We start from the raw sequence: 20,535 nt of genomic DNA on the forward strand, positions 1-20,535 counted from the left end.
TTAATCTTTCCAGTACTTATCAGCTGCTGTATGTTTCAGAAGAAGTTCTTTTCTTTTTGAATTTCCTGACCACAGTGCTCTCTGCTGACACCTCAATCCATGTCAGGACGTGTCCAGAGTAGGAGCAAATCCCCATAGCAAACCAATCCTGCTCCTAACAGTTCCCAAAATGGACAGAGGTGTCAGCAGAGAGCACTGTGGTCAGACAGAAAGGAAATTCAAAAAGAAAAGAACTTCCTCTGTAGCGTACAGCAACTGATAAGTACTAGAAGAATTAAGATTTTAAAATAGAAGTAATTTCGAAATCTGTTTAACTTTCTGGCACTAGTTGATTAAAAAAATATATTTTTTCCAGGGGAGTACCCCTTTAAACTCAAGTTTAAGGGAATCAATATTGGTATATTTTTTGGCTACAATTAAAGGGGTTGTGCGCTGCCCTAACTTTCGGAGCTCCGCTCATAGCGTCCGGAAGTTCATTACTCCGATCGCTGTGTGCGGGCTTCCGTGTTCGCGGCCGCCGGACATGACGTCACGCCCGGCCCCTTGTGACGTCTCGCCCGCCCCCTCCTGACGTCTCGCCCACCCCCTCAACGAAAGTCTATGGGAAGGCTGACGCGAACACGGAAGCCCGCACACAGCGTTCGGAGTAATGAACTTCCGGACACTGTGAGCGGAGCTCCGAAAGTCAGGGCAGCGCACAACCCTTTTAAGTTTTCTGTCCCTCAAGTCAAGCTTTGGCTTTTCACCACAGCTACTTCTGTGTTTATATGTTAGACAGGCTTCCCATGCGGAAATTAGATCAAAGAGATAGTACACATCCACACGCAGCTACTCACAGTTGCACCTGCCAGACACACACCAGCAATTGTTCCCCTTCTCTCAGATCTGACAGAGCATGCTCCTAAAACAAATAAACACATTTTTAGAACATCAAGAGTAATCAACTTTAACAATAGCAAAAAAAAGCTGCATGGCTGAGGGAAAAAAGGGGGAAGTTTATGGTAGACTTTGCCGTGTGAACGTACTTTAGACTTATCTTGCAGACTATGATACTTCCGTTTACCTAGTTATCGCTTTATGTCTGAGTGAATACATCTGATCACATGTAGTATCAACGGGTGCCAAACTGGTCAAACAACTAAAATGATACCGCTATAATGATATTTTTCAGATTCATGGACCTCTGATCTGTCCCAAGTTCTTCCCCCACTCAGGCAGCAGGAGGCATGAGAAGACTACCCAAGGAATTTTATAGCTTCAGGATGAAACATGCAGGAACAAGAAAGATAGTAGGCCATGTGCTTCCTATGTACCCAGAAGATGCCTTGGAGATAAATATTACTCATGTACCTGGACTTGTCTTAGGGAGAACATGGCCTATTGCTACCAGTCACTCAGTGCCTCTTGTCAATGCTGATTAGAAAACACCACTAGCCTCTTCTAGGGTGATGAAGATCTATAAATTAGGAATGTTGCTGCTTACTACTACTGGTTTCTATAGGCAACAATTCAAAGTTTCCATTGTGTAGGAAGGTGAGTAAATGTAAGAAAATAGAACACCAAATTGAGCTATACAACCAAAAGAACCTGCTAAATGCCACACCTAGTGACAATAGGCTACCTATATATATATATATATATATATATATATATACTACATACTACAGAATGTCCATAAAAAAATCTAACAAAATGTTCATTACGAATATTTCATTTATTAAATAAACTGAAAATTATACAAACACAATCTAAATAATTGGACATTAACATGGAGAGACATGTACACTGCATAGGGCTCTAAATACTCACAAGGTAGCAAGTTACCACTATAAAGTGCGCTAGTGCTGCTATATTGTTATGATGTAAACTGCCAGACTCCCATTTCTGTTTACCATTCTTCTATGCATCTTATGTTCTTAAGAAATTTCCTGAATTCTTTTCTAGAACAAAATATGGTGGCTCAGTGGTTAGCGCTGTAGCCTTGCAGCACTTGGGTTCCGAATTTAGCAAGGGCAAGTTTGTATGTCCTTCCCTGGTTTGCATGGGTTTCTTCCAGGTTTTCCGGTTACCTCCCACACTCCAAAAGCTTACTGGTAGCTTAACTGTCTTCTTTTAGAATTGACCCTTGTGCGTATATATGTCTGGGATAGGGAAATTAGATTGTGACCCTCATTGGGGCAAGGACTGAGGGGGCTGGTTTCATTGTCTGTACAGTCATTCAGAATATGTTGATACTACATAATTAGTAAGAATAAAATACAATAATGTCTTTTTTTTCACTTCACTTATAGATCTTTAGGAAAATAGGTTTATATGTACATCAGCTTAACAATTCATGAATACATTTATTTTGGAGCTGGCCTTGTCCATTTTACCTTGCCAACAGCAGTGCAAGTCATCTTTTGTATGGTCCAGATAACATGCAAGGGTTAAATTGTCCAATCCATGTCTGTTCTTAATAAGTCAAGTACAAAGCTGTGCTGACCCCTCACCCGGGAACCCCCCTTTACATTAACAGCTGTTGTTCCTTTCAATAGCCGAGATAATTGTAACTTGCAGTTGAAATTGGAAGGATCCCCATGCAGTGTAATTCAGGTCGTCTCCCGGTTATCCCCCTTCTGGCAGTGTTACTGGAAGGCAGCCGCTAAGCCTATTAGTCTGCTGTCACTCACACTGCCAGCCCTGGAGACTGAGGACCATTTAGCTGGTTAAACAGGTCTCTGGGGTTGCCACACACAGAGGAGATTCCAGGACATAGCTGATCATTGAGCAGCACATGTTAATGTATATACATTGTATTCCTCTTTCTTGAAGACCTTACTTGTCTGATGAAAAGTTTATATTGAACATTATCCATCAGCTTACCATTGTTTTGTAGCATAGCTACCGTATGTATGCAGCATTCTATCATTGAAGTGTCATTTAGCTGTATCTTGTCTTCTGAACATCAGTCACTGTGTATTGTCTCTTGGAGGGGTTTTCTGGCTTTATGATACAGACGATTAATTACTAGATATTGAAAGTGTTATACAACCTTGTAATATTGTTTAGGGTGAATTTATCATTCTCTGTTCGTCTTCGGCAATGTATATATCAGTTATTCTCTCACAAGCCCCATTTTGCACAAAGATTATGTAACTTTTGCGCTGCTCATGATACTTACAAAAAAATAAAAATGTTAGGATCTCTCTGTCTGATAGATGTATTAAAATTTACAGCACAAACTGTACTTGCTAGTGTAGTTATGTGATACACAGACAGACACAGATGTGATAAAATTATTAAGAGTCTGACACCTTCTACTACATTTCTTGCATCTCGCTTTCAGTCTACATTGACTTGAGAGCGGTGTGTAAAATGTCAGTCTTTAGTAAATTCTTCACTTTGTATTTTAGTTCCTACTTTGTCTACTCTGAAAGTTTTCCCTGGCAGTTTTATGGTTTTAACAGGAGATGGTTTTAACTCTAATTCACTGTAACAAACTTTGCATTAGTTGAATGTGTTCAAGGCAAGTTATCAGCAGATTCCTATGAGCATGAATGTTCTTGTTCTCTTAAAAAGGAAAACGGTCATTCTTTTCACACATGCTTAACCCAAAACACTGGTTTATAGTGTGGGTTACATATGTACCTTCAGTCCGGCACCCAGTCCCTCCGAAGTTCCGCTCTTGGGTGAATTGCACACTGGAGGTGGGCCCGCCAGGGGAATTTGAATATTCATGATCGCTGGTCACGTGAGCACTTGCACCTACTGAGCGCTCACGTGACGAGCGAATATTAAAATTCACCCGACGGGCTCCTCCTTCAGTGCACATTTCACCGAAGATAGAAGTGGACCTTCGGAGGGACCGGGCGCTGGACTGAAGGTACCTATGTAACTCACTGACCCTGCATCAGTCTCCTATTCACCCACACGATAACCCAGTGTATTAGGCTTAGTGTGGGTGAACAGGATGACTGTTTTCCTTTAAATCCATTATAGGAATGGCAAGTATATTAGAAGTTTCAATATAATTAGAATTTCAATTTAATATACTCATTTAAAAAATATTTTACAAATAACAGAAAACCTCTTTAGACTGCATTTGCAGGCTATTATTATCAGCGAATTTCCCGCCGCAGGCGACTCGCTGTGAGCTACGCTTCCATTCATTTGAATGGGTCCGCAGACAGCCTGCAATAGTGGACTGTACGCAATCCCATTCAAATGATTGGTAGTGTAGGAGGCGAAGCTTGGATGCCGAGCTAAGCGGTCGCACGTGTTGGAGCTGCCGCCACTCGGTACCGAAAATCCTGATTAACACTCCTGAAAAGTGACCGGTACTTACCCCTGTGCCTCTACGGGGCTAGCGGAGGGCCTGAGGACCTTGCTGGTGTGCAGTGGTGGCTGAAGCGGCGGTCCGGTGGTTTGCTCTCTTGCAGGCAGGCGGCGGACTCGGGGTGCAGCGACTGCCAGGTGACATCTCTGTTCCCTTCAATCCTCGGGCTGAGCTGAATCTTCTTTGGGTGAGGATGGCGCACCGCTATTGCAGGCTTTGTGGGTGTAGCTTCCCCGTCACCTAGGATACTCCCGGGCTCCTCAGAGCTGGCCTGGCGCGGTGTCCTTGAGTCTGCTGCTGCAGGTGTGGTGAACCCCCATACAATCTTCTATCATTGCCTCTGCTGCCTTTTGCCCTACCATTAATGGTGCCTTATAGCCTCATATATTGCGGGACTGCCTCTCCATACCGGTGGGCCTGCTGTTGCTAGGCCTCTTCCTGAATAGGCGAGCTCTCCACTGCCGGATACTGCACACTTCATTGGGACTGTGAGTACCTTAGTGACTTGTTGCTGTCTTGCTGGGACTTGTGGTGCTTTGTGCTCGGCCTCCGCAGTCTGCTATATGCTGTGGGCCCTACTCCTGCCCGGTGTGCTTCGTCATCTGCATTCCTCGGACTGGGTTTCTAGTGACTTTCTGCCTGCTCTTTGTGTAGCCCTGTTGATCATGGGTGGCTCTCCTAACAAAAATAAGAAATCCAAAGTGTATGCTGAGGCCTGTCGGCTGACTTCTGATGAGGAGGCTTCCTCTGATGATGGGTCCTCCCACTCCAGTCACCCTCCTCAGGGAGAGCCTGGTACTTGGACCCCGTTTGCTACTAAAGTTTCTGTGCAGGCGGCGAAAGTGCTGAGCCAGATCTCAGGACCATCCTAGAGGTGAATCTCCTGATCCACCTCTGTCACTGTTTGAAGGGTCTTCGACTCCCCAGCAGCCACAGTCCCCTAAAAGGCCAGTCTATGATGCCACAGCTATGGACTATCGGTTCTCTGAGCTCTTGGCGGCCTTTACTTCCTGTTAATCCGTTATGGTGACTAAAGTGGATGAGCTGCGGCAGGAATTTGTTATCTTGCAACATGAGACCCAAAAGATACGTGAGCGCACGGAAGAGGTGGAGCGCAGGGTCTCTGTGGTGGATGACACCTTATGCCCCCTACCAGAGCGGGTTGATTCTCTACAGCATCAGGTCACGGGAGTCCTGAGTCGGATGGATGACCTGGAGAACCGCCTGAGGCGCAATAAGGTATGCTTGGTGGGCCTCCCTGAAAAGGTGCAAGGGAATGATTCTGTGCTGTTCCTGGAAAGCTGGCTAAAGGAGATTCTTCCTGTGGACACGTTCTCTCCTTAATTCTCCGTTGGCCCCCTCCTCCTGGTGACCCGCCATGTCCTTTCCTGGCCAAACATCTTCACTTCTGGGACAGGGATGGTGTTCTCCGGGCGGTGCGGATTAAGGGCGAGATCATCTGTGATGGAAGCAGGGTGTCCTTTTAGGCTGGGTTCACACCACGTTTTGTTAAATACGGTTCCCGTATACGGCTGGGAGGAGGGGGCGGGGCTTAATCACGGCGCCCGCACTCAGCCGTATTCGGGAACCGTATTTAATGTATGTCTATGAGCCGACTGGAGTGAACCGCAGCCTCCGGTCGGCTTCGTTTTCGGCTGTATGCGGTTTCCCTACCGCAGGCAAAAACGTGGTCGACCGCGTTTTGCCTACGGTCGGGAAACCGCATATGGCCGAAAAAGCAGCTGACCGGAGGCTGCGGTTCACTCCGGTCGGCTCATAGACATACATTAAATGTTGTGCGGGCGCCGTGATTAAGCCCCGCCCCCCTCCTCCCAGCCGTATACGATAACCGTATTTAACCAAACGTGGTGTGAACCCAGGCTTATCCTGATTTCTCTGTTGAACTTTGCAAGCAGCAGGTGCAGTTTACGGAGGTCCGGGCGAAGCTGCGTTCCAAGGGTTACCATTACTTAATGCTGTATCCTGCTCGCCTCAGAGTGGTGGATGGGGCCTCTACTAAGTTCTTCACTTCTCCGACTGAAGCTCTTCACTGGGTGGATGCGGCCCCTGGTCAGGCCTCCGGATTGAACTGCAATGGACTATCCTCCTACAGACCGCTCTCCATGAATGTTTTCCTTTAGGTATTGGTTAGGGAGGTAGCTTTTGTATAGGGCCTCCACAGCTTCCAGTCTCCCTAGAGTCTCCCTAGGCAGTTCCTTAGTTACCGGCCATTTTAGTTTATGGTGGGGTGGCGGTAGGGAACTTTAGTATTTGTGCTTTTAGTCTTATTCTGCTTTCTTTTAACACCCGTAGCAGTTGTATTTAGTGTCTAGGTCTGCATTGTATTAAGGACTAGTAGTTTTCTCCATCCCGTTCAGTGTTAGACAGGGTGTTTTTGGGGATGTTTTTGTTAAGCCTGATTGCCTTTGTTTCAGTGTTATGTGTCTTTGCCCTGTTCGTCTTTCTGTTGGGTGAATATGGTATGTATGGTCCCGGTGCTCTGCTTTTCTCTGTCCTGGTCCTCCTTCAGGTTTTACTGTACATGTCCAGGGGCTTAATTCTAAGTTTAAACGGACCTTGTGTCCGAACTTTGTAAAACGTCAATCTCCTCACATTATTTGTCTACAGGAAACTCATATTACGGGTCAGAAAGTTCTTGCTCTAAAAAGGGCCTGGATAGCGAGGGGCTACCATACATCCTATTCCAACTATGCAAGGGGTGTTTCGGTGGTAATCACTAAGTCCCTGCTGCTGGCGGTTTCTTAGGTAGCCTGTGACCACTTTGGGACATTTGTGATTTTACACTGTTCTCTGGGTTCTTTCTCCTTTGTTCTTGTCTCTGTTTATGTACCTCCTGCCTTTCAGGTCTCTGTACAGGAGTTTGTTACTAACAAACTAATGTCTTTTCCCTCTGACCCTGTCCTATTCAGAGGTGATTTCAGCGTGGCTCCTGATCCACTGCTCGACCACACTACTGCTGCTGACCCTGGCTCCTTTAATACTTGGCGTATGGCGTTGGGCCTGACAGACCTCTGGAGGTGGAAGTACCCCACTGCTACTTCCTTTACCTTTTACTCAATGGGTCGTTCTCTTGCATTGATCTTGCGCTGGCATCTGAAGTCCTCCTTCCTTCGGTAAGAGATGTTTCCTACACCACTATGGGGATCTCATACCACTTTGCTGTATTGGTAGTCCTGCACTTAGGCCCATCCCGTATCTGGCGCATGCACCCTGGGTAGCTACAGGCCAGGGCAATTGTGGAGGCTCTGGGAGCTGCTCATGCTGATTATTGGGAACATAATGCCACTTATCCTGATCCCTTAGTTCAATGGGATGCCTACAAAGCCACGATTAGAGGTGCCTTAATAGCGAGAGTAGCGCAGAGATCCCTGTTGGTCATTCAGAAAGATAGGGTCCAATTGCGGTTAGCAGATAGGGAGGCTGCCCTTTTTGAATTCGGAGATAAAAATGGTAATATTTGGCAAGGGCGAGTCGCCCGGCTGCTTCTATCCCTTGTATTAAGGGCAGTGATGGTGCTTTGGTGGTAGACCCCCAGCTGGTCAACTTTGTCTTTTGGGACTTTTACTCATCTTTGTATGCGGCTCCTTCTTTGCCCTGTCAAGGGGAAATGTTGTTCTTCTTGCATGCCTTGTCCTTTCCCACACTTAGTCATGCTCAGGTGGAGGCATTAGATGCCCTCTTTACAGTTGAAGAGGTTGAACTGGCCATACCTGATCTTCCCCATTGGAAGACCCCCAGTTTAGATGGGATGATAGGTGATTGGTATAGAATGAATGAGGAGCGACTGGCCCCTATACTTCTTAAATTGTTTCACTCGATAGCTGCGGCTGATGCTCTTCCAGACTCAATGAGGGAGGCGTTGATTGTAGTCCTCCCTAAGCCTGGAAAAGACCCGCTGCTGCCTGATTCCTATAGACCTATTTCCCTGTTGAATGTTGATATTAAGATCTTGGCTAGAGTCCTGGCTACTCGCCTTTATGGGGTCATTAACGCTATCATTCATCCTGACCAAACTGGGTTTATGCCAGGTAGGATCACTGATGTTAATGTGAAGCGTCTGCAACTTAACATAGCTGCGGTGGGGGAGGGTTTCCCTAGTGGTGTGGTGGTTAGTCTGGATATTTTAGCCTTTCAGTGTTGTGGCCTTATCTGTGGAAGGTTCTAGGTGCATTGGATTTGGTCACCGATTTTGTTCTTGGGTTCGCATGCTCCACAATGGCCCGTATTCGCACTAACTCATATGTTTCTTCTTCCTTTCTTCTGGGCCGTGGGAGAAGGCAGGGGTGCTCTCTATCTCCCTTCCTTTTCGCATTGGCAATGGAGCCTTTGGCGGCAGCCATACGCAGGGACCCTTCTATTCCCAGGGGGTCAATTGTAAAGAAGGTTTCCATGTATGCGGGTGACACCCTGGTATATTTAGCGGATGCTGAGGGTTCGCTCCTGTGCCTTATTGATCTACTTGGCCGGTTTCGTTCGATTTCGGGCTTGCGGGTCAACTGGACTAAGTCATCCCTAATGGCACTTTCCTCTGGAGTCCCCCTCACAGCCTCTCTTCCGGCAGGGGTGCAGGTGGTTTCCCATTTTAGATATTTAGGGGTGGAAGTAACTGGGTCCCTGATATATTATCTGCCCCTCCCAATTGGTCTATGTAGCGTGGTGGCTCGATCTGGATCTGTCCAACTCAGATGGGTTCCTATGAAGCTCTTACTAATACACTCTACAGGTATCATTTTCATTCTTCTTTTCCTATTCCCCTTCAGACTGTAGCTAAAATGTGGTCCGTGGTGTCGAGTAAATTTCCACAGCCTCTGGTATCTCCTAGAGCACCCTTGTGGGGGAATGTACATTTACCTCACCTACATAGGTTACAGGAAGCCAGGTTCTGGGGTTCTCATGGTGTCAAATTTGTGATCCACTTGTTTAGGGAGGATCAGGTTTTCTTATCCTTCTCAGACATCAAGGAACATTATAGCATCCCTGGAAATGCCTTCTATAGGTATCTTCAGCTTAGGCATGCTGTTCAGGCACAGTTTAGTTCCCTGATGTTTACTCCTGTATTTTCTGAGGTGGAGCATCTCCTGGGCACCAAGGATCTCTCTAAACCCCTAACTCAGGCCTATGCTCTTCTCCAGACACTTAGGCCTAACCCGTTTTCACAAGCATTTCCTAAATGGGTGGCTGATATCCCGGATTTGTCTGAGGATCAGTGGAAGGAGGTTGAAGGCTCTTATTATTCTACAGTAGTCAGTAGTAGAGATATGCTGATCCAATCCCAGTATGTTTTACGGTTATATTATACTCCTTCTAAGCTGAAGCGTATTGGTGTTTCTCAATCTGATTTGTGTTTCCATTGTTCTTGTGAAGTCTGCACTTTTCTACATGCTGTATTGCAATGTCCTGTCATTGCTCTCTTCTGAAGGGAGGTGAAGGGTTTCTGGCTTTTCCTACTCACTTCTATGGTATGCTTGCCGGGAGTCATTAATGAGGTGGTTTCTAGTTCACATAGACGCCTAATGATTCGCTTTTTGCTGTTCTGTGCCCGTAAGATTGTATTCATGACCTGGAAGGATACCTTCCCTCCTCCACTGTCTCGTTGACTGGCTTTGGTCAACAAGCATATCCCGTTATACCAAGCTCTTTATGTGAGTAGTTAGTGCCCAAAGAAATTTGACAGGGTATGGACCCCCTGGCTTCTGCTTGATGTGTCGGCGGACCACCGGTTAGACTCTCCCAGTAGTTTTCTATGTGTACTGTGATTCTAACTTTGGGAGGGGCTGGGTTGGGGTTAACAGGATGTGTGTTTGTGTGTATGTGAGAGTGTCAGTCTGTGTTGGGCTTCATCGGGTGGGGTCTCAGATTTACCCTTATGTTCTACTGAGCAATTTTCCATATGTTCTCACTTTTGGTCTATATGCTGGAACCGGACTCTGGGACCTACATAGTTTTTTTTCTATATGTTGTATTTTGTTCCACCGTGGTTGGTGTTTGTTACTTATTGTGCCCAAAAATGTAAATAAATACTTTAAAAAAATATATGATTGGTAGCGTAACTCGCAGTGAAACCCGCTGCTAGTTACTAGCGTGTGAACGTACCATTAGGGTCTATTTATGCATACAGTATCCTGAGCATATTTGATGTGCAGGATTTGATGCTGCAGATTTGAAGCTGTGTTCCATCATTTAGTTTACATTGAACTTTGCAGCATAGAATCTGCAGCTGTAATTCCTATGCATCTAATATGTGCAGGATACTGTACATGTGAATACACCCTTAGGGTACGTTTATACATGCATATTTTTGCTGCAGATTTGCCCGGGTTTCCTGCTGCGAGTTTGAGAGGGGCGAGCTCTCCACAGGCTGTCTGCAGCAGATTTTCAGCTGCGGAATCTCAGCTGATGAAAATCCGCTGCAGACCCCAATGACAGCTTGCAGAAAGCCCGCTCCTTTTAAATTTGAAGCGAAATCCGCTTGTGTGAACGAGCCTTAAGGGTATATTCACACATAGGGTATCCTGCGCATATTTGATGCACAGGATTTGAAGCTGTGTTCAGTAATTTAGTTTACATTGAAATCTGCAGCTTCAAATCCTGTGCGTAAAATATGCACAGGATGCCGTATATGTAAATAGACCATTAAGCTGTAATTCTACATTGGTAATTTTTGCAGAAGTATACTCTTAGCTAAAAACCTGACCATATTCCCTTGCCAAAAAGTTATAGCATTACTATAGAATAAGACTATGCATGTAGCTAAGTTTACATCTCGTGATATCACGAACACAGAAGCCCAAAGCCAGTGTTCTTAACATAAATGTTCAGAATGCCGGGGTTTCGGCCCGGAGATTGCAGCGCGTCCCAGTAGCTGGACCCCTTTAGATTAGACATCTTATCCCTTATACTATGGATAGGGAATAAGATGTTTAGGGCCGGAGTACCCCTTTAAACCATGAAATCCAGAAATGTGACATTACATCATGTGCTGAAAGAGTTCATCTCCTGAAGACAAACTCTGTCCATATACATTGTTATAACATCATGGCAGGGTCACTGTCAGGCCCAAGGCCTGATTATGGAATCATACATGTGTATTATAATTGTATTTGTGTATAATGTATAGAGCTGCAACGATAAATCAATGAAATCGATTAAATTCGATAACTGGATTCATTGTCGACGAATCCTGTTATCAAATAATCACCCGATTCGTTGTCCGCAGGCAGGAGGCTGCTGCGGATAGGCGGCGGTCATACACGAGTCCCGAAAATCCGGCAGCAGCCACAGTGACCGTCTCAGGCTGAAACTCTCAGATCCACTCTCCGATCAGTGTTACCAGTTAGGAGGCTGCTGCTCCTTCTAACTGTCTCCTCCCCTGCCGCCATTTTACCTGTATTTCCCCCGCTCAGCCCATGAGGATCAGTGACCCTCCATTTTCTGTCGCCTTCCGTCGCCACGTTTTTTGTTTTTTTTTACATATTTGATACTTCTGCATGGCTAACTGTCTGAAATATTAAAATATTAGGGAATCATTAACATTGTATTTTAATAGTTTAGACAGTTACCAATGCGGCAGTATCAAATTTACGCTGGTTTCTGTACAGGATCATTAATAATGATCCTGTAAGGCAACCGGCGTAAACATAAAAAAAAAAATATATATATATATATATATATTGCTGCTGTTTGGTCACATACTTTTAATATGGCCATATAATTTTTCAATTAGAATCAGCTGAACCCCTTTTTTTGAATTATGACATTTTTTTCCGATTAATTGATAAAATAATGGACAACTAATCGATTATTAAAATAATTGTCAGCTGCAACCCCAATAATGTATAATCTAAGACATGGGTGAGGGTTCATTCAGACTGCGTACCGTATATACTCTAGTATTAGCTGTTCCGAATATAAGCAGAGGCCCCTAATTTCACCCCAAAAACCAAGGAAAACCTATTGACTCGAGTATAAGCCTAGGGTGGGAAATACATCATCCCCCCCCTCTCCTGTCATCATCCATCATCCTCCCACCCCCGTAATCATCCAGACCCCCCTGTCCATATGACCCCCTGTACATATCACCCCCTGTCCATATCATCCACTGTCCATATCCCCTGTCATCATCCAGACCCCCCTGTCAATATCCCCCCTTTCCATATGACCCCCTGTCATCATCCAGACCCCCTACCAATATCCCCCCCTGTCCATATGACCCCCTGTCCTCATCCAGACCCCCCCTGTCAATATCCCCCCTGTCCATATGACCCCCTGTCATCATTCAGACCCCCCTGTCAATATCCCCCCCTGTCCATATGACCCCCTGTCATCATCCAGACCCCCCCTTTCGTTTTCTTACCTCCCCAGTTGTTGCTCTAGTAGCTGAAGGGACCATCCAGGGAGGGTGAGCCGGGCCATCCATTTTCACTGCAGCGACCATCCGCATTCCGGTGGGAGGGTGAGCCGGTACGGGCCGTCCATCTTCACCGGGAGGCCCTCTTCTCTGCTCCGAGTCATCCTCAGACTAGTGAAGCTGCATTGACGCCACCATGCAGGGACGTCCGTGCGCAGCAGACGTCTGTGCGCATGAACGCTCCTGACGCCATATGCGTCATACGCAGCATAGCAACACTAGACCTGGGACGGCCCGGAGCGGAGAAGAGGGCCTCGCAGTGAAGATGGACGGCCCGGACCAGCTCACCCTCCCCACCGGAATGCGGACGGTCTCTGCAGTGAAGATGTACGGCCCGGCATTCTAAGATACAGCTGGACTCTCACTCACAAGGAATGATATACCATTATGCTGTAAGGACTTTCTTTTTGTTTTCTGAGCTTGTCTAGCCGAATCTTTTATATATTTTCGTACCTCTATGTCATTTATTTTATACGTAGCACTGTGATACCTTTTTTCAGATTAAATGTTTAATTAATCAGCTCTGGTCTTTGATCTTTAAATATCGGAGTTCACCTTTCTCAAGGAAGCTCTGGTGAAACACGTTTATCAAAGAGTTAATTTGGTGACTTGCTGGGACTAGTAGTCGATACCCAGAGGCCTGGGAACTTTAACCCTTGCACCATCACACTCTCTCTAGCATCTTGGCTGGACCTATAGGGTGTGATCGTGACGGTCACCTGCACATGAGCCCCCTCTGAGATCGGAACAGAGAACTAGAAACAGTAATGCATACCATAATCTATCAGTTTTGAAACTTAGTTTTTATTTCCTTGTTTTTTTTCTTTCTTTCCATACGCATTTTTGTGTGACTGAGTATGCCTATTCTTGTCTCTTTAAAGAATGTTTCTGACCAAATATTGTTTCGGGCTGCTGGTGGACTATCAGTAATGGAACAGATCCTGCAAATGGTCACACCGCTAGGTAATTCAAGCTCATCTTTACGGGTCCCTCTCAAGTAAGTCCACTGTTTTACTACATGAGTTTATCATAAGAGTGCACATATTTTATAGCGATAGAAAAAGAACTAAATAGAACTTCTGCATTAACTTGACTGTTATTGATTAGGACAATATCTTAAATATTTTTATGACATGAGTTTCACAAATCCTATGCACAACAGTATAGATAAGTTTAGGAAGCTCTAAGCTTCCTAGTTTAAAGGAGACATATCATGCAGACAAAGTTATCCCCTATCCATTGGATCATATGTTGCTGTAGGGCTTAGAGCCTACTTATGGTAAAAAAGAACTGATACAGAAGATTTTTCCCCTTCTTTAAAAAAAAAAAAAAGGCAAATAGGTACCTTGCTGATTCTACAGCAGAATATATTCGACTGTCTTCCCATACTGATAACATTTTAAATACGGCCTATAAAAAGAAATATCCTGTGGAATCTTCCCAAAGAGAGAAACAGATTTATTAAAGTTCAAGACAGTATACACCAAAGGATAAAAGGGGTAAGGGCAAAACATTTGCTCTATAACTCCAAACAAAATGAATCATTGTCAGAAATGACTCTAATTTTGTGGGGGCTGGAATAACCATTTGTACAGAATGGGAATTTATGTCACTAAACAGATGGGTTGCCAGTTTCATCACAAAATGCTAGGAAGTAAAGCTTGTCTTTCTTTTAAGATTTCTTGTTACCAATATCTCCTTAGCACACCAACAAGTGTTGTGTTTTGTGTTAATTCTCAAAATGAAAGAGATCATTACTAAACAAAATACATACCAAACTTAAAGGGGTATTCTTAGATTTTTAAGCTATGTGCCCTTGATGCCAAGTATATATGGTGTTAATTAACTTGGGGTGGATCGTACAATTTTCTTTGTATCTTCATGCCCCTAGAGCTTCTGCTTTCTTGTGCACTGAGGATTACTGTTGTCTCGAGCCTTTCCCAGCTTCCTGTGCAGCTCGAGACAACGGCGTCTCAGGTTATCTGATCACAGGAGGCTTGGCTGCTTCTTGTTTTCCCTGACAAGCCAGCCCACCTGATGATGTGTGTGTGTCCCAGTGTGGGACTTAACCCCTTAAGGACTCAGCGTTTTTCAGTTTTTGCATTTTCGTTTTTCCTCCTTACCTTTTAAAAATCATAACCCTTTCAATTTTCCACCTAAAAATCCATATTATGGCTTATTTTTTGCGCCACCAATTCTACTTTGCAGTGCCATTGAGGGCTAATTTTTTTCACCGTGATCTGAAGTTTTTATCGATACCATTTTTGTTTTGATCAGACTTTTTAAACGCTTTTTATACATTTTTTAATGGTTTAAAAAGAGACCAAAAATACGTTATTTTGGACTTTGGAATTTTTTACGTGTACGCCATTGACCGCGAGGTCTAATTAACCATATATTTTTATAGTTCGGACATTTATGCACACGGCGATACCGCATATGTTTATTTTTATTTACACAGTTTTTTTTTTTATGGGAAAAGGGGGGTGATTCAAACTTTTATTTGGGAAGGGGTGAAATCACATTTATTAGCACCTTTTTTTTTGCAGTGTATTGCCCCCATAGACACTGATCACTAGCATGTATTAACATGCCATTGATCATTGTTATCGGCGCTTGACTGCTCCTGCCTGGATCTCAGGCACGGAGCAGTCATTCGCCGATTGGACACGAGGAGACAGGTAAGGATCCTCCCGGTGTACTGTAAGCTGTTTGGGACGGTGATGTTCTGTATTAGCCACGGGTCTGGGCCGTTGATTGCCGCCTGGACCGACCCGTGTTATATCGCGGAGCCGGCGGAGGACATAAATATACATCCTGCGTCATTAAGGAGTTAAAGGGGTACTCCAGTTGAAAACATTTTTTTTTTTTATCAACTGGTACCAGAAAGTTAAACAGATTTGTAAGTTACTTCGATTTAAAAATCGTAATCCTTCCAGTACTTATCAGCTGCAGTATGCTTTACAGGAACTTGTATTTCTTTCTGGAATTCTTTCCAGTCTGACCACAGTGCTCTCTGCTTACACCTCTGTCCATATCAGGAACTGTCCAGAGCGGGATAGGATGGCTATGTGGTTTTACTTGTACTCTGGACAGTTTCTGACATGGACAGAGGTGTCAGCAGAGAGCACTGTGGTCAGACAGAAAATAAATTCAAAAAGAAAAGAACTTCCTGTGGAGCATTCAACAACTGATACATTCTGAAAGGATTATAAATATGTACTAAAAGGATTATCTATTTGGGTTTGTTCACACAGCAGAGTCTCCTCTCGTGGAATTCCGCTAGTGGAGATTCCGTCAGGTGGCCGCCGTCGATAATACTTTGGCGGTAGGACCGTGGGGCACTGCGCCATCATCATTGACGGCTATGCAGTACTCGCGGAATTCCTCGCAAAGAATTAACATGTTCTTTCTTTGCGCGGAACAATTTCAGAGGCGGAATTGTCCACCGCATAAAGGGGTATTCCAGGAAAAACTTTTTTATATATATATCAACTGGTGCCAGAAAGTTAAACAGATTTGTAAATTACTTCTATTAAAAAAATCTTAATCCTTTCAATAATTATCAGCTGCTGAAGTTGAGTTGTTGTTTTCTGTCTGGCAACAGTGCTCTCTGCTGACATTTCTGCTTGTCTCGGGAACTGCACAGAGTAGAAGAGGTTTGCTATGGGGATTTGCTTCTAAACTGGGCGGCTCCCGAGACAGGTGTCATCAGAGAGCACTTAGACAGAAAAGAACAACTCAACTTCAGAAGCTCATAAGTACTGAAAGGAATAAGATTTTTTAATAGAAGTAATTTACAAATCTGTTTAACTTTCTGGAGCCAGTTGATATGTAAAAAAAAGTTTTTTCCTGGATAACCTCTTTAAGTTCTGCAGTGTGAAAGGGTCTCACGGAAGACCCATTTACACTGCTGATAATGTTCAAAGCACGGAATTTCGCATTGTGAACATACCCTTACTGGGTCGATTATAAATAGGACTAGAACTAGACCTGATTCCCAGTACCAGGGAGATACTTCTAAAAATATTCTACTAGAGTAGAGCTCGTTCCTTCTTATAAACAGAGTAAGTCTATAGAGATGAGCGAACTTACAGTAAATTCGATTCGTCACGAACTTCTCGGCTCGGCAGTTGATGGCTTATCCTGCATAAATTAGTTCAGCTTTCAGGTGCTCCCGTGGGCTGGGAAAGGTGGATACAGTCCTAGGAGACTCTTTCCTAGGAATGTATACACTTTTTCCAGCCCACCGGAGCACCGGAAAGCTGAACTAATTTATGCAGGAAAAGTCATCAACTGCCGAGCCGAGAAGTTCGTGACGAATCGGATTTACTGTAAGTTCGCTTATCTCTATAAGTCTACCCCAAGAACAGACTCACAGCTGTCTGAAGCAAATTTCCATCTTGGAACTGCCATGCCTATTATGGGACTGTCATTTCTCAAGTTGACTGGTTGCAATTTTACACAAGTTCTCTTTAGAATTAGGCTATATTTACAAAAAAAAAATTTCAGTTCAGTTTTAAAGTATAAAAATATTTTTTGCCCCATTTTGCATTAAAATCTATAGTAAAATGTCTGTTATTTGACATTTGGTTAATTATATGGCCATATGTAAAATAACGGTAAAATTCATTGCAAACTTGTTTTGGGCTGTCTGTGTCCCAGTTTTTTGGGCGATGTTTTGGTCAGTCTCAATTGGCTGTCATCTCTTCCAAATGGGTTTTAAGTTGGGCATCAGCCTATTTAGCAAAATAGGCTAAAAAACTGTCCAAATGCAAGAAAATTTTACTAATTTTGCTTATCCTGTTTTGACTCTCAAAATACACTGTGTGGACGTGTAGTAGAATAGTTTAGCTGTAAGATTGAGCTCCACCATGGTCTCCTATAAACAGCAAGAATTTTTGGACAAAAATGCCAGTTTACATAAATTTAACAATTAAATAACAATGTTTGTTATTAGTAATTAATTAGTAATTATTAAAATATTTAACATGTGCCCTCAAGGTCTCTGTTTTTTTTTTTTTTTTTTTTTTTTGGCGGTTTAACCTTTGCAATTTGTTTTACCATATATAAAATTCTGTCCAGAACACCTATGCTATTTCAAATACACTTTCCAGAATTGAGTTTGTTTTTTATTCTATATAATGTTTTTAGATTTACTACTTTCAGCATTTTACTACAGTGTAAATGGGAATGAAGATGTTCATAATGAGAAATGTTCATTAAGAGTATAAGCTGCCTGTTAGTTGCTTGTGTCAGCAAATTTAAAAGTTCTTATGACAAAATCCAAGAACAGGTGGTTCTTGATTCTTTTTGTAATAGGATTAATATATTGGTGGTGAGGCTTCCAATCTGCACTCTGACAACATAATGCTGTCTGGGGCAGAATGAGGTTGAGGTGTACTACTAATCCCTGTATATACCGTACTTCATAAAAAATAAGGCCAGACTTCAACTGGGTTTCAATGAGGTCTAATATTAATTCATGCTTGGTTAGAGGATAAGAAAGGTGCTGTTTCACTTAGTATGGCATGAAACAGGGCAATATGCCAACAAAGTTATGCACATAATAGATTTTTATAATTTCCTTTACTTTTATGTATTTAGGCTTTGAAACCAGAAATCAAGCTTTATAGGTGCTTAGGGGTTGTACTAATAGTCATGGTATAACTGACACATTAGTAATATGAAGTGGTTACACCATAAAATGGATAATATGAATGTAAGGCTTTTAATCCCTAATTTAGAAAACAAGGAGAATGTTTAGACATTTTTTTTTATCCACCAGATATTTAATATTAAAGAAATAATTGTAATGAGTGATATGTGTTATGTGACAAACTTAAAGGCCTTCTCCAGTGAAAAACAATTTATTTTCAAATGAACTGGTACCAGAAAGTTAAACAGATTTGTAAATTACTTCTATTTAAAAGTCTTAATCCTTCCAGGACTTATCAACTGCTGTATACTACAGAGGAAGTTGTATTTCTTTCTGTAATTCTTTCCAGTCTGACCACAGTGCTCTCTGCTGACACCTCTGCCCATGTCAGGAACTGTCCAGAGTAGGAGCAAATCCCCATAGCAAACCTCTCCTGCTCTGGACAGTTCCTGATACGTACAGAGATGTCAGCAGAGAGCACTGTGGTCAGACTGAAAAGAACTCCAGAAAGACTTCCTCTGTAGTATACAGCAGCTGATAAGTACTGGAAGGATTGAGATATTTAAATGTTTAACTTTCTGGCACCAGTTCATTTGAATTTTTTTTTTTCCATTGGAGTACCCCTTTAATTTAAAATAGTCATATTCCATGAATCAAAGACAACTAAGTTGCAGCCTGTGTCAGTAAGGATTCCCTAAGCTGTCCCAGATTTACATATAGGACCCAGCAGCAGCCTTTTGCACCCAACCTATTTCAGGGTCCATTTGGCTCAAAAAAAAAAAAAGCAGATCGGACCCTTAACGTGTCGGATGCAAACGCCAATGTGAACCTAGCCTAATAGCTAGAATATTTGTAAACTTTCTCTGAAACTGCTGAAACTAAGAACCAATAGAATGTTTGAAAGATTAACACAATTATGATACATTTGTAGCACATGACCAAATGCTTAGAAATCATATTTTTTTCACAATTTTTTCACTGTGTAGGATATTGGTATTTACCAGTTCAACATTGCTTGCCACTATAAGGATATTGGGGCAGATTTTAGGCAGAGAAATTTGCCCATTACATGCTGCAGATTTCCTTGCATGAAGTCCACAGCATATATGTCAGATGTGAACATACCCTAAATTAAATTCTCTGAAACTACAGTAATAATACTCACTTTGTTACCATATTAAACCTACAGAAAAGTGTCAGCTTAAAGGGGTACTCCACCCCCTAGACATCCTTTGGATAGGGGATGAGATGTCTGATCGCAGGGGTCCTGCCGCTGGGGACCCCTGCGATCTCCCATAGACTTGCATTGAGGGGGCGTGACCTCACGAGCGGGGTGTGATTGTGATGTAACAAGCCTCCGCCCCACATCACCAGTCATCCGGCACGTAGCGAAGTTCGCTCCGTGCATCGGATGTCTGTGGTGCTGGAGCCGCGATCGCAGGGGTCGACAGCGGCAGGACCCCCGCAATCAGACATCTTATCCCCTATGCTTTGGATGGGGGATAAGATGTCTAGGGGCGCAGTACCCCTTTAACAACTAATAGTAGATTAAGTGACAACCAAGGTGATTGTTCTTTTGGTTGTCACATTTGCAAAAAAATAGCCTCCGCAGCTGAACAAAAAATATCTCTGACAGGAAAGCAAAAGGTAGCTTTTTTTTTTAGCAAATGATTTGTGTCTTTTCTGCAAGTCTTTCTATACAGATCACTGATAACAGAGACCTGATGGGCTGTTTTCTTTAGATCACTCTTAACAGTGGTCTGTATATGGGGGGGGGAGCTGGGAACACTAAACAAGTATCCGCGTTTTAAATGAATTATCTATCAGTTATAAATATTCTGCGTGACACAAACACATCTTCAGATGTTCAGATATTGATGTGGTCCTGTTACGCATAAGTTACACCGAACAATATGAGACTGTCCTATCCAAGCACTACCTCTTTTAAAAGGAGTACTAAAGGAATACTTTTGGGGTACCTATTATTCATCATACAATCTGCCTTAAAGGAAAGTGTAATCAAGTCAAGTTTTTATTTTAAACAAAATTTTTATTACTACAGGATCAGGTGAATTTTCGTTTTTACATTATAATTTTTTTTTTTTTACTTCTTGCCTTTTAATAGCCATA

General features: G+C 43.2%; 1 protein-coding gene across 2 annotated transcripts in view; it reads left to right on the forward strand.

The window, feature by feature from the left end:
• SCAPER (S-phase cyclin A associated protein in the ER) overlaps positions 1 to 20,535 on the forward strand; it is a 329,263-nt gene that overhangs the window by 247,568 nt on the left and 61,160 nt on the right. For both annotated transcript variants that reach the window (XM_056572933.1, XM_056572935.1), the window contains exon 23: positions 13,628 to 13,743. In XM_056572933.1, the coding sequence (XP_056428908.1) occupies positions 13,628 to 13,743 (116 nt within the window). The remainder of the gene's footprint in view (positions 1 to 13,627; positions 13,744 to 20,535) is intronic.

The sequence above is a fragment of the Hyla sarda genome, chromosome 4 (assembly GCF_029499605.1).
Source record: "Hyla sarda isolate aHylSar1 chromosome 4, aHylSar1.hap1, whole genome shotgun sequence".
NCBI classification, from domain to species: Eukaryota; Metazoa; Chordata; class Amphibia; order Anura; family Hylidae; genus Hyla; species Hyla sarda.